The sequence below is a fragment of the Danaus plexippus genome, chromosome 25 (genome assembly GCF_018135715.1).
Source record: "Danaus plexippus chromosome 25, MEX_DaPlex, whole genome shotgun sequence".
NCBI classification, from domain to species: domain Eukaryota; kingdom Metazoa; phylum Arthropoda; class Insecta; order Lepidoptera; family Nymphalidae; genus Danaus; species Danaus plexippus.
Genome location: NC_083553.1, coordinates 1,058,183 through 1,071,459, shown reverse-complemented (window position 1 = coordinate 1,071,459; position 13,277 = coordinate 1,058,183). Strand labels below are relative to the sequence as shown.

The 13,277-nt window shown below is 30.5% G+C and overlaps 3 protein-coding genes across 4 annotated transcripts; 1 reads left to right on the top strand and 2 right to left on the bottom strand.

Annotated features, from left to right (window-relative positions):
- Positions 1 to 5,019: 5,019 nt before the first annotated feature.
- LOC116775163 (facilitated trehalose transporter Tret1-2 homolog) lies at positions 5,020 to 7,518 on the bottom strand. The gene is made up of 7 exons (XM_032667997.2): positions 7,359 to 7,518; positions 6,941 to 7,170; positions 6,495 to 6,818; positions 6,190 to 6,322; positions 5,894 to 6,117; positions 5,626 to 5,820; positions 5,020 to 5,306 (listed from the first exon to the last, which is right to left on the bottom strand). The coding sequence occupies exons 1-7, from the start codon at positions 7,423 to 7,425 to the stop codon at positions 5,061 to 5,063; spliced, it is 1,419 nt and encodes a 472-aa protein (XP_032523888.2). The 5' UTR covers positions 7,426 to 7,518; the 3' UTR covers positions 5,020 to 5,060.
- Positions 7,519 to 8,016: 498 nt separating this feature from the next.
- LOC116775231 (hypodermin-A-like) lies at positions 8,017 to 9,508 on the bottom strand (the record flags this gene model as incomplete). The annotated part of the gene is made up of 4 exons (XM_061524675.1): positions 8,017 to 8,571; positions 8,660 to 8,842; positions 8,947 to 9,202; positions 9,312 to 9,508. Coding segments are annotated over 4 exons (804 nt in total), but the record flags the coding sequence as incomplete, so codon positions are not given.
- Positions 9,509 to 10,731: 1,223 nt separating this feature from the next.
- On the top strand, positions 10,732 to 13,265 carry LOC116775432 (hypodermin-A-like). Of its 2 annotated transcripts, none has more exons than XM_061524698.1 (8): positions 10,732 to 10,843; positions 10,926 to 11,064; positions 11,377 to 11,454; positions 12,054 to 12,198; positions 12,325 to 12,435; positions 12,512 to 12,673; positions 12,901 to 13,026; positions 13,106 to 13,265. In XM_061524698.1, the coding sequence occupies exons 1-8, from the start codon at positions 10,768 to 10,770 to the stop codon at positions 13,205 to 13,207; spliced, it is 939 nt and encodes a 312-aa protein (XP_061380682.1). In that variant the 5' UTR covers positions 10,732 to 10,767; the 3' UTR covers positions 13,208 to 13,265. The 2 variants fall into 2 exon arrangements, with proteins under 2 accessions (XP_061380682.1, XP_032524224.2); XM_032668333.2 differs by having other exon boundaries at positions 12,325 to 12,438.
- Positions 13,266 to 13,277: the final 12 nt, after the last annotated feature.

Genomic DNA, 13,277 nt, shown 5'->3' with positions numbered 1-13,277 from the left:
ACGCTTGCTCAAGATGGGTTGGCGATTTCAATCTTATAATTTGAATATAAGACCAGGTTTCCTCACGATGTTTTCCTTCACCGTCTGTCAGTAGTGTCTAAATACTCATAGAAAGTACATATGACTCGAAAAAAATCACAATCACACGAGTTTCACTCCAAAAATTGCTGCTTGGCTTTTGATGGTTGTAGATCCTAGCTGTGGCCAGTTACTACAGTTCAAACATAGGCTGGCTCGATCGGGGAAGTACTATCCTCTCACAAAAGATTGGCATGAAGTAGTTTGTTGGCGATTTCCAGTCCGTACTGGTTCACATAATGAGATCTAAGACTCGCGAGTTTTATTCATTTAAATGAAACTAATATTTTTCGGATGTACTACGCGTGCTTTATTTTTTTGTTAAAACGACGTACTCCCAACGTTTCGGTTACTTTTCAGCAACCGTGGTCACGAGCAGACAAGATGACATCACGCATTGATACTACAAATTAGATATCCTTATACAATTTATGTTTTATGAATATATTTAGAACTTTAGTATTAGCGTTACGCTTACATATCTTATGACGATCATATTTTTATGTTTAGGTATATAGCTACAATGATATATGACTTTAAGGGTGGGAGGTTGTTGGCAGGCTTCCTTGTTCTTTCCATATTCGTACTTTCAAATATATTTAAAAAATGGACCTTAATTATCAGTCAGAAAGATTTAACATAATTACATGCATCTGTGTCAAGAGGTGCTGACACTTATACATACTGATAAATTTGAGCATATGCCACCGTTATTTAATTTTTAATTAGAGGTATGTTTTCTGAACACTATTAAATTCTTTTTCTTATTTGGCATGGAAAATTATAAAGTAATCTAGTTTGACATACATATCTATATCTGTATACTAACATTCTAACTATACTATACTATAACTAACACTCTCATGCAGTTTTCATCAGGGTTATTTATCTTCCTGCTTGTTAAAATTCATAAAAGTTTTGTTTTTGTTATGAAAGATGGCACTTTTACTCACCAAATCATGAATCGAATGCAATTATAAATATCTGTGCATACTCGTACTGAATAACGTATGAATGAAAGTTTTTAAATGAAAATTTAACGAGGTAGGCTTAGCTATTTTATATGTATGAGTTTTAATGACAGTACTAATTTACATTTATGCTGTGCAAGCAAGTGTATAAGCCAGTTAATAAGGAAACGACAAAAAATACATAAAAACAAAGAGGTGTACCAAAATCATAATAATGAAGCTTTATTAATACTCGATAAACTGCGAAAAACATCGCAAATTAATGTCTTATTTTAAACTTCTTAAACACCATCAAAATTTAATAATTAATCAGAAAAAAAATAACACACACAAAAGACGATCTTATAGCCAAATGGAAACTTGATAACTGTTCCAGCTAAGTTAGGAGAATATCGTCGTGGAGTATTATATTACGTTATAATAATATATATACAGAAAGACGAAACTTCTCACCATTCCATGGATTCACCGTGCGGGTGCCAGGCCAGGCGTTGCAGGGAGAGAAGCCTCAACAGTGCCTGGGACCCACAACCCACGTGTGGGTTTAAGGGGCTCCCATATAACTCCTTACATACATGAACATAAAACTTAAATAATTTAAATATATAATAAGAATAAAGTATATATATATATATATATACTTTATTTTTCTGCTATGAACGTAATTGAATAAGTTAGTAAACGAGAACTGCGTTTTTTCTCTTTTACTACTCAGCCAATCTATGTAATCATGTATTTAAATATTAATCACAAATATTAAAAGTATAGATAAAAAATATTAAAAGTCACAAGTCCAAACAAATAATAGTTCAAGATTTTAGAAGTGGTATAAAATATTTTATAAAAATAATTTATGTTTTCAAGTCATTATAAACCAGTCTTTTCAAAAAGAAGCAGTCATATAAAAAAGACTTTCATCATTTTAATATTATAACTTTTAGTCATTTAGAAAAATATGTTGTCTGAATTCTTATTTCTTATGTATCAGGATGTATGTATGTCTGAGTATAATTCAAGAGCAGCGTTTAAAGCTGTGACATCTTTGTGGAAACGCATTAAGTTAATACCATTAATTATTTCCGGTGTGTGTTTTTCTCGGTAAATACAATCCTAGGTCGTACTAGGTAGAGAGGTAGAAAAATTGAAAAGAAAGAAAGGTAGGTAGAAAGAATAAAATGAAAATAAAAATGAATCCTAATTTAATAAATCTTGGCCACCATTCTGTAAAAATTCTATTTTCTTGCCTTTACGCAAGACTGAAAAAATTACTAGAATATGACAAGAGCAAACAACGCGATTAAAGTTTTACTTTTTATGGCATAGTAAGATGGTGAAATAGTTTTCTGAATAAAATACAACAAGTACATACGTGATATAGCAAATAGTTTATTAAGACCAATAAGACAAAATCTGCCAACAAAACCCTAGTAGGGTGATATTAATCGTTAAAAATATATACTTTTATTGCACCTAAAACATTCATTGGTTGATTACAATAAATTCCATGTTGGATTTCAAAATTTGTATCTCTTTTTCTATGCTATCGTTTCCTGGGTAAAACATTAAATATCGTCTTTAACTTAATAATAATAGTATGCACATTCGTTTTCAATGAAGACTGATCACGTACTGTATTTGATCTGTCCTGAATCGTTTAAATATAAAGGTTTGTAATTGATTTATTTTCCATAACTCAAGAGTCTTGGAACTGCAGGCTATAAACCCTTCTCAATTCTATTTTTTTTAAACAAACTCTTCATCAAATAGTAGAAATTTGTCCTAGCCATAGCATAAAAACTACTGTTCTAAGGATTATAAAGAAATTCTAAATACACCCTTCTTATAACTAACCCATATTGCACCCCAGTCTTATCTTAACATTTTGTCGTAAAAAATTCTATTGACTTTCCGTGTTTTATTATTTTCATTATTTTCATAAATAAATAAAATTTAAACTGTTAAAGAACAATGACCAGTATTTATTACATTTTTTACTAGAACTAGTTTTGTATTATTGTCAAAAAAAAAAATTAATAATGACGTCATATTTTTGTCATAGTCTTGAAGAGTCACTTTGAATTACAATGTAATTTTTTTTTATATGTGTCAGTGTAAACAAGCTGGTGGTCCTTAAAAAGATTAATAGTATAATAGTTATTACTGAGGCAACGCCGTGCATTTATCTATTATACAAATAGATTTATTTTTGTCTTGCTATAATATTTATATTGCCTTCATGATAACAATTTATCAATTCAAATATATGTCAAAGTCAAAGTGATATCACAATAATTTTAAAGTTATATATTGTATTTCATTCGACAAACTCCTCCGTCTTTTCTTCACAGAGTACTAAGATAATGATTCGTTCAATAAATAAAAACGTTAATATTAGCAAAATATTCCACGATTCCAGTGCAAATGAAGCGTTAGTATTATATATATAAACTCTGTATTGTATTTCTTTTTACTATTATAATATATACGAAATCACATATATACAAACACTATGTACAATGAATGTATGCAAAAACACTTTTTTTGATTGGTGTATCTATTCTTCTAACAAAGATATCATAAAAATTCTTTGGCGTTATGGTGGCTGGCCTAAACTGCAGAAATAAGCTATTGTATGTCAATGGAGTCGTGGTGGCCTGGGGGCTAAAGGCCCGCCTCTCATACGTGAGGGCGCGGGTTTGAAAACCTGGCAAGTACCAATGTGATCTTTTCCGATTCATATGTACTTTCTAAGAGTTTTTAGACACCACTGACGGACGGTGAAGGAAAACACCGTGAGGAAACCTGGTCTTATTATTTCAAATTATAAGATTGAAATCGCCAACCGGTCTTGAGCAAGCGTGGTGATTAATGCTTCTCCATGTGAGAAGAGGCCTTTGCTCAGCAGTGGGCTCCGATAGGCGATGATGGTGATAATGATGATATCAATGGAGACATATTAAGTGAAATCGTAGATATCACTTACAATAAATAAAATCATAGAAAATTATAACTTTCACTTTCAATTTTGTACATCAACCGCTACAATTTGTGGAAGACAGAATTAAAATTGGATAGATTAATCACACGGTAAAGCTACGGAGTATAAATTGAAATAATTATATGATTTGGAATATCACACTCCAACCCCATAAGTATTGTATAAAGATTATGAAAGCAGTGTGCTCGCTTTGGGTTTCAATCTATATAAATATTGGATTTGTAGCTGAATGTTCAAATGTTCTAGGAAAATATTTTTTTTCAAGTTTGATTAGGTGGAGAGAGGAGTTTTAACGGTGGAGGCGAACGTTTAGATAGGAGAACGTATCGTTCGATAGGAGCCCCTTAAATCTCCACCTGGGTCGCAAGTCCCAGGCACTGTTGAAGCTCCTCTCCCTGCAACGAGATTGACCCGGCACCCGCACGGTGAATCCATGGTGTAGTCAAATAAAAGATTAGTTATTATATCTTCAAATATATTTATATAAAATAATTCAATAAAAGACAGCTCATTATTAGTATAAAACTAATAAAATATAATTACAAACGTTCTTAAGAATAAATTATTAATGTCGATATGAAATGTTGCTTGTTTCTAAAAAAACTTATATCACTATAGCGTAGAGATCACAATGAACTAAACAACTCATTTGCAATCTTAAGATATTTATAAAATAAAAGAAATCCTCTTCCTAAAACTATAAGGAAAAGAGATACAAAAAAATAACAAATATTATTCCATTTTACTGACCCCTCAACTATTTCCATTACATTTAGATATCACTTTTATTGTCTTATACTATGATGGATGTGTTATTACCTACAACAGTACTTTTATTTAATACCAAACAGTCAACTAAACCGATACCTATTAAAATTCAAATTAGACCTCTTTGGTATTATTTTTCACGAGCCCTTGTTTAATATAAGTTATTATTTTATAAAAAACTTGGACTATACATTTTCATTTCAATTTACCTTAAAATAAAATATTTATTAATTGTTTTATATTGTTCAAGTTTGACTATTCAAAATATTATTTCTATTTTCTAAAATTGCTTCAATTTCTTCTTCGTTCTTTGCTCTCGTTTCCGGGATGTAAACAAAAGTAAAAACAGCTCCCAAGAAGTTGACGAAAGTGTAAAATAAGAATGGCGCGTATGGTCCTATGTAATTAGTTAACGGCGTATATGTGGTGACCACAAATGCCGTCAAGGCCCACACTAAAGTAATCACTATGCCCATTACTTTGGCTCGGATCTGGAAAAACATTTATTACTATTTATTATTGAAAATAATTTTAAATTACTTTATTAATTTTTATTGATCCTTTTGTTTATAAATATTTTTTAACACAATACGATAGAATGCTTACGTTATTTACAAGGAACCGGTATCGTAAGAATAAGTCTACTTTAAATGCGTTGCGTCATAAATACTATAATTCGCATTACTTAAAGTTTACGATATTTTATAAACTTATACAACCTCTATAAACGTTGTTATAACAACCTTAATTTCGTATTATTTTTGTTACCGAATGGTTTATTATGGGAAAACATAAAAAACTATAGCTTACCTGAAAACTAAACATCTCTGTCATTATAATATACGGTAAAGCAGATATGCCCGCACCATAGATAGTTACTGTACTAATGATGGCTAAAACTGGCAGCCATGCAGGTATCCTCCAACCCAGTCCTTGTAATATTATAAGTATTGATATAACAGCCATAGACAAGGCGGCTATTAAAAACGACGCAAACAGTAAAAACTGTAAAAAAAATCAGATTTTATGAAATTCTACTAAGATTAGAATTATGTCATTACTTTTAAAGTTAACATACTTTTCTTCCACATTTTTCTACACAAGAAGCGAGCGCCAATATACCAATGACCATGAAGATTGGAAAACTAAAAGTTTGTATTTCAGGACTGATTTTAAACTTTACTCCTGTAGAAAGAAGGACTTGTGATGCATAAGTTGATATGACGTAAGCTCCATTCATCGCGTGGAAGGAAAAGATTGTTATAATAAGAAATAAGCCTCGACGCCATGACGTTTTGCGTACTGAAAAATATCACACAAATATTTATATGTATGTTATAAATTTTCTTGAATATACGTATACGTTATACATACATATGCTAGCGAAAGAAACATTTGGCATTGATTTACATAAGTCATCTTCATTTTTCATAGAATCTACCAAATGCTTTACAATTTTGTCATCCATATCCAACCCTCTAAGGTAAGCAACAGTTTCCGTAGCTTCCTATAAAAAATATGGAACATGAAGTCTAGCCTTAAACCAACCATAGTGCTATAAATTATTAAAGTTTTTTTTTGGAAATACGTCAATATTGCGCAAAAAAACATTTTGCGATCGAATTATATTTAGTACAAAATAATAAGCAAGGATTTCTTAGCATACTCTGTTAACTTACATCATATTTCTTTTGTTTAACGAGAAAAGCTGGAGATTCGGGAGCTTTGAGTACCAAAAACGTTACAACAATTGTGAAGGCCAATGTTATTATTATAACTGTGTAATAATTCAAAAACGCGCCAATTATGTACATGAACAGTACACCTGACATTTGTAATAATGCTACAAATGTTCCTAGAATTCCTCTAATGTCATCTTGACTTATTTCTTTAACGTACGTCGGAACTACAATGAAACATCCACCAGCTGCCAATCCTGCTAAAACTCTTGATATGATCAAAGTAATGGTTGTTGAATAACACAATCTTATGATCCAAGAGATCTAAAAGAAATAAAATTTGAGAATTAATTCATTTTATGGTGAGTATTTAATCGATGACAGAAGTATGTGCTTATACATACGAAATCTGATCTATAAATAACAAAAGCATGTGATATACTTACTACTTGTGGAATAGCAATAAGTATGAGGCCAAGTTTTCTTCCGTAATTATCTAAAATAAATATATAAAAAGATACTCCTAAAATAGCGGACAGGCTCATGGAACTTGCTATCCAAGATATGACATTGACAGATACAACCTCGCCTACAGGTGATTGTTCTGACTGCAGGATCTTAGTTGTTGGGGATATCCATCCGCATTCCATTCCATATGTGAAAATTATGCCATTAGCTGTGAGCAGATATAATACAATCAGGCAAAGAGAATTTTAAATAAATCAATTTGAATTTACATAGATATATATAAATTTTATGGCCTTATTTTACTCTTTCTGGTTGGAGACTTGGAGACAGTATTTGAATTACCAAAGAGTAAGCTAAAAATTTTAATTTCTGTCTTATACAATTAAAATTGTATACCTATTAATGCAAAAATCCACTGTCTGTAAGTGTGTCCTCTCTTGAAGTCCTTCTCTAATGAAATCATTTTGTTGCACTTTTATGATAACCACTTAAAATATTAAAAAATAAAAGCTATTTTTTTATTCTTATTCAATTATATGTCACACATCACTTGCATTCGGATGTCAATCATCAAATGGCGGTCGGGATGTATAGGCTTCGTTTATAATTAACTTTATCTTTGCTGAAGGATTTTCTACGTAATAAACGTATATAAACGCCTTTATTTAATTTTAACCAAATCTAAGTGGAAAAATTCTAACTGAAAATTTTGTTTTAGTTCTATTAGCTGAACCAAGAATGTTCTAAGAAATTATAGGGTCAATTGAAATACAAAATGAATAAATGCAATTTTGTGAAGATTTTGTTTTTCTCGTCCGTCCTTAAATGTTTAAGGTAACCAACGAACGTGTGGGTCTTTTTGGTTCATGATGGAAGTGTTTGGAAGTGGTTTTATTCAGTTCATGAAATTAACACGAGTAAAATTTTGTATAAAATATATATAAAAATTATCATATTTATTTATTTTGTAACTTAAAGTTAACCGTATTTAAACTAAAGCTTAATATAAAAAACAAACATTAACAAATAATCATATTAAAAAAAAATCCTATGAGTAAGGTAAAGGTAAATTATTAAATTTACAAATTATAATACTAAGAGTATATCATATTTACAAATAAGTAGCTGGGGAGAAAATATTCTATGATAAAAATAACGTCGAAATAATGTATGACGATATTAATATTGACATTAAAGTAATTTAATTGTTTATACTGACACTGGGTAAGCCTTTTATTTGCATTTTACTCCGCTTCTATTAGCTTAACATTTAAAATTGTGATAAAAGATTTAAATGAAGAAATCCCGCGACTATTAATCATTCTGTCTACGCAACCTGGAATAATTTTGATAATTGATAAATAGAAATAATATGAGACACGGTTTAAAAAAGTAAAAAAAAATCCCAAGCACGGAAACATGGGGTACATATGGCATAAGTTTACTTTTTCTCAGAGTCCAGTAATTTGTCTAACCAGGTTCTTATGGCTGACGAAGAGATTCTAGTTACAAGTGTGGGACTATTTTTTGTGAGACATTCATCCAGGGTCCATCCAGATGTGATCCCCCAAAGCCCATCTTCAGCTGTAATCGGAGCTCCTGCATCAGGCTGTAAATTTTAATGATTTTATTATATGATAAGATAAAATTTTGATTAATAAATGGTCGTGAGTAAAAAGAACTAAGAGAAATGTTACCATGCACGGACTATGGTGGGACTTAATTGGTATTAAACATAGACTAGATTCGTCTAAGGTCTGGTTTTGTGTTTTCATTAAATCAAAGCATTTTTCCCAAAGTATCATTTTCTGTGTTGAAACTCTCATGCTATTTTGTTTCATTCTTTCCTTTGCGGTTTGGTCAAGCACTCTACCGTTGACCTGAACAAAAATCATTAAAACTGAATTCGTTTAATAGAGCTCAATAACAAATAATCATAGCTTAATTTCCACATTTAAAGGTACAAATATTTTAATTAACTTACAATCAATCTAGGCCAATAAGTAGTTAAGAAACTAGCACTGACAATTTTTTCCGTAACATCAGTTAAGGCAATTGGTTTTATGAGATCAGAAAAATCAAAAAAGTGACCAATCTTCAGCATCGATATATCAAAATTTGGTTTTCTGTATACATATGACGGATGAATTTCAATTTCTTTTATTGGCACTAATAAACCCCCTTTTTTGCAATTCACTGTTCCCAGCCTTGCTCTAAATAACTTAATCGTTTCTCGAATACTGTGAAAACATAGAAGTATTATTTAAATTACGTTAACAAGTTTTGAATTAGCAATAAATAAATCTTTATGTAAGTCAGAATAAAAATAATAACATTAAGATATCTTACTTGTAAAATTCACTAGCAACGGTCACAATCCATTTCTTGCCAATTAAAGCACCTGAAGTATAGTGCGATCCTTTCCTTTGAATAGAGACAGAGAACGGATAGCTTGCTAACGCCTTGTTGCAGCTTGAGGATAAATGATGACCGGTGTCGTTTTTTAACGTTACGTTCGAAAAATCGTTGCCTGAAAGTTTTAAATTGCAAAGTCAACCAATTTTCAAACAACAAAAGAAATGCTGATTCTTTTTAGTAAGTATAAGTGACTCAAATTCCTAATGCTAAGTTTCCAAAAAGCTCAGATAAGATTATTGAAACATATTTGTAATTAATGGAGTCCTAATTCCTATTCTTGTGCTTATAAGTATGTTTTTACTGTAATCAAATTTTAGTAGGAGACTATAAACGTTTATTATTGATTGACTTTATTGATGATTTTTATCAGTCACATAATTATTGTAAATATTTTGTTGATTGTATAAATGTGTATATTTTTACGTAGCAGCAGATAAATCTAGGTTTGTTTGTTTCGAAGAGTCTTTAATAAATATGTTCATATTGCAACTTTTTTGCTAATTTAAGGTGTTGAAGAAAATTAATATTTTTTCAAAAAAGATTATACGAACCAACATCATATGTATTATTAGAATCTCCATACATTATTAATCTCCGTGGTTTTTCTCTGCTACTAGAATTAAACACTTCATTACTCTCTGAGTCTACTGACGTGCTTATATTACTCTCTTCTTGTATATCTTCATAGTCTTCTGTTTTTAACACCTCGATATTTATAAAAATGACTAGAGCAATTATTTTGATACTTAATGAAGTCATTATAAAAATTTTACTAAAACTTATAAGAAAATATGTTACATAATCATTTTTAACTGATATATTTTTCTGCCTATCTTTATGACAGTTTAATTACACTTTTAAAGCGACCTAGTTCATATTAACAAAAAATTTTGGAAACAGGTGTTAAATAAAGAAGGGACATAAAAAAAGGAAAAATTCTTTTCAATTCATTTATGAAAATAAAAGACATCGCTTGCAAACAATTGTAATGATCGTAGTTGAATTGAACAATCGATCTGATTTCTAGAAGAAAAAAACTTAATTGATACTTTTTTGTTTATTTCTAGAACTACATAAATTTTCATTGAAAGATGTTTAACTCTTTCAGCCAGTCATTGTCATTATTAGAATTCCACTAAATGGATGTTTAATACGCCAGAGGTCAGAGTATTATAAAATCTTATTTACCTAAGCAGTTATTGTTACTTATTATACAACTGTAAACAAAGTTACAAAATTTTCGCTTTGTTTAACAGTTGCGCCATTGTACCTCGTGTTTGTTTATTTGCGGCTAACAATTATTGTTTTCATACAGTTCTCAAAACTAGCGATAATTAATAATTAAGCGGAAGTTTCAGTTCATTTGAAAATTTAAAATGGATAAGAGATGGTTACTCGAAATATTTTAATTTTCTCTTCGTTTTTTATTTACTTACATTTTAATAGTAGTTATATTTTAAGTGGTAGGTCTTTTCTTCTTTTTTCTTTTTAAATAATACTCCGTAGTTTTTTTGGCTAATCGTCATATTTATCTGACGTTTTTAGCGACCACAGCTAAGTCACAACTAGAATGTGAATTTCCACCAAAGCAAGAAGAAGACTTTACTCACATAAGAAGGAAAAGATTAACAACAGAGTCAGGACTTGTCTGCTTAGAAGATTATCCTTACACTGTGTCCATACGGTACGTAAAAATTATAATGATTATTTCATTCGTTAACATATTTTGTAAGAATATAAATAAAAAATAAAATTTTCATAAAATTATGTATGTATATTATTGTTCTAAAACTTCTAAGCAGCTATTTTATTTCTTATAAGTCATTTGAATGATGTCATCTTCCATACTTTCTAGTACATATGGAAGTTTTAAATAAAATAATATTTTTGTTGAACACACACAGCTTCGTTCGTTCCAAAATCAACCCGTCCTTATTAAAAAACCCTTTAGTATAGTAATAAGACATATCTTTATTTTGGGTATCTGTCTTTTAAGATTGCACGGGAAGCATTGGTGCGGCGGCGCTATAGTTGGTCTTCAATGGATACTCACAGCTGCTCAATGTTTTGACTAGTACGTATATAAATAAAATGTGTCCACATATATCATTATTAAAAACCTATGACTATTAAGTTGTTTCGTGCGTTTACTAAGTGTTTGTAAATTACTCAGTTTGGTACAGTGAGAAACACTTACTGTGCCAAATATATTAACAACTTTATATATTTCCTTATAACTTAATCTTTCCCCAAAACTTTATCACTGCCAATTAGTAATTCGTAATCCAAATAATTTAACCTGGTAATCGGTTCATTAAACCTAACATTATTATTATTTAAGATGAAAGAAGCCATATTAGTGACATTAAAATTCAGATTTTATAAAATGTATCTCTTAAGTGTTGATTATATGTCTTGACATGATTACCGGTATTCAATAGACCTTTCGTCTAAGTTGAATGCCTCTGATTTGCCTAGACAAGATCTGTTGTGTATTTACAATTTCTTATTAAAGTAAACCATATGGATTAAAAAATACTAAGACTTTTGTAAAAGTCATAATAATAATAAATTTTTAGATTTTTTCAACACGAACTATGGAAAATCAAATTTTTAAAATGCCAAAATGTTTATTTTATGATGTATGTTTATAAAGTGTGATTACGTTCCTAGTGTTACTATAGAAGAAGTAACAGTTCGCATGGGGTCGGTGTTTAGAGACTTCGGCGGTAAAATGGTATCAGTTATTGATATCCAACGTCATCCAGAGTACAAGATGGATCAATATTATCCCGAACATAACTTGGCTTTAATTAAGGTATTTTAAAGGAATTTTTGTAGCAAGAATTGTTGAGTTCTTATGAGTTCTTAACAGCTTCAAATTAACTTTGTGACTCGTTGCTTTAAAATATTTAGATCGATTTGATAAAACGTTGATTTATAGATAAACATCAAAATAGAGGTGAGTAGCAGGATCCAAACGGTATCACTTGCAACGACTGATGCTGAAATTCCATCAATGTTTGGAGAGGTTGTTGTCACTGGATATGGCTCTGTGGTAATATCTTTACCTAATATTAATAATAATTACCAAAGTTGAAAGGACTTTACAACAATATAACGTTATGTAGGTGACAGGTCAAATAAGAGAAGGAGTGAATCAAGAACTTCGTCGCATGATAGTTAAACAAGTTCCTCGGTCGGATTGTCGTGTTGTATATGGCAATGACTATCACATACAGCACGATCACATGTGCTTGGAAAGTGTTGTCAAAGGAGTAGCTTTGTGTGCGGTAATAATATTCTACTACCAGTATTCTATCTAACATATAACTTTGGTATAGGACTAGTTAATGTACACAGATATCTATCATGCTGTATTTTTCAATATAACAGCTCTATGAAAGTACGGCGATGCTAAAAAAAATAAAAATAAATGGAATAAATAGAATTTGAAAGTTATTTGTTATCTGATCTTTGAATCATTAAGAGGAGATTATTTTGAAATAACCAATTTCAGGGTGACACAGGCGATCCCGCGGTACATTTCAGCGGTATCAATAGGGCAGGCACGTTGTTTGGGATAGCTTTGTTTTCTGGTACTGAGGAATGCGCTAACAAACACAAACCCGGCGTCTATGCCAAGGTATTGGCAAGTTTAATTAAAGGAAACAAAATGATTTTCTCTTAAATTACATTTTCTTAATTTGTATATATTATGACAGGTCTCCCTTAGCCGTGCCTGGATCAATGGAATATTAAATGAAAATGAACGTTTTGAAAGTGCTGATAGTGTTGAAAATGCAATACCGATTGATATGGACTAGCTTTAATAAAAATAAAACTGTAATTTATGTGGCTACCAAAAATACACTGTTCATTTAATTTTTTTTTCCT

What these genes read in the sequence shown, in the direction of transcription:
- LOC116775163 (XM_032667997.2), bottom strand. Translation starts at nt 7,425, where the DNA reads ATGATTTCATTAGAGAAGGACTTCAAGAGAGGACACACTTACAGACAG. An exon ending in TGTTTCTTTCGCTAGCATAT is followed by an intron (nt 6,118 to 6,189) that starts GTATGTATAACG and finishes GATATTTTTCAG; the next exon opens with TACGCAAAACGTCATGGCGT. An exon ending in CAGAGATGTTTAGTTTTCAG is followed by an intron (nt 5,307 to 5,625) that starts GTAAGCTATAGT and finishes ATGTTTTTCCAG; the next exon opens with ATCCGAGCCAAAGTAATGGG.
- LOC116775432 (XM_032668333.2), top strand. Translation starts at nt 10,768, where the DNA reads ATGGTTACTCGAAATATTTTAATTTTCTCTTCGTTTTTTATTTACTTA. An exon ending in TAGTAGTTATATTTTAAGTG is followed by an intron (nt 10,844 to 10,925) that starts GTAGGTCTTTTC and finishes TGACGTTTTTAG; the next exon opens with CGACCACAGCTAAGTCACAA. An exon ending in ATAACTTGGCTTTAATTAAG is followed by an intron (nt 12,199 to 12,324) that starts GTATTTTAAAGG and finishes GTTGATTTATAG; the next exon opens with ATAAACATCAAAATAGAGGT.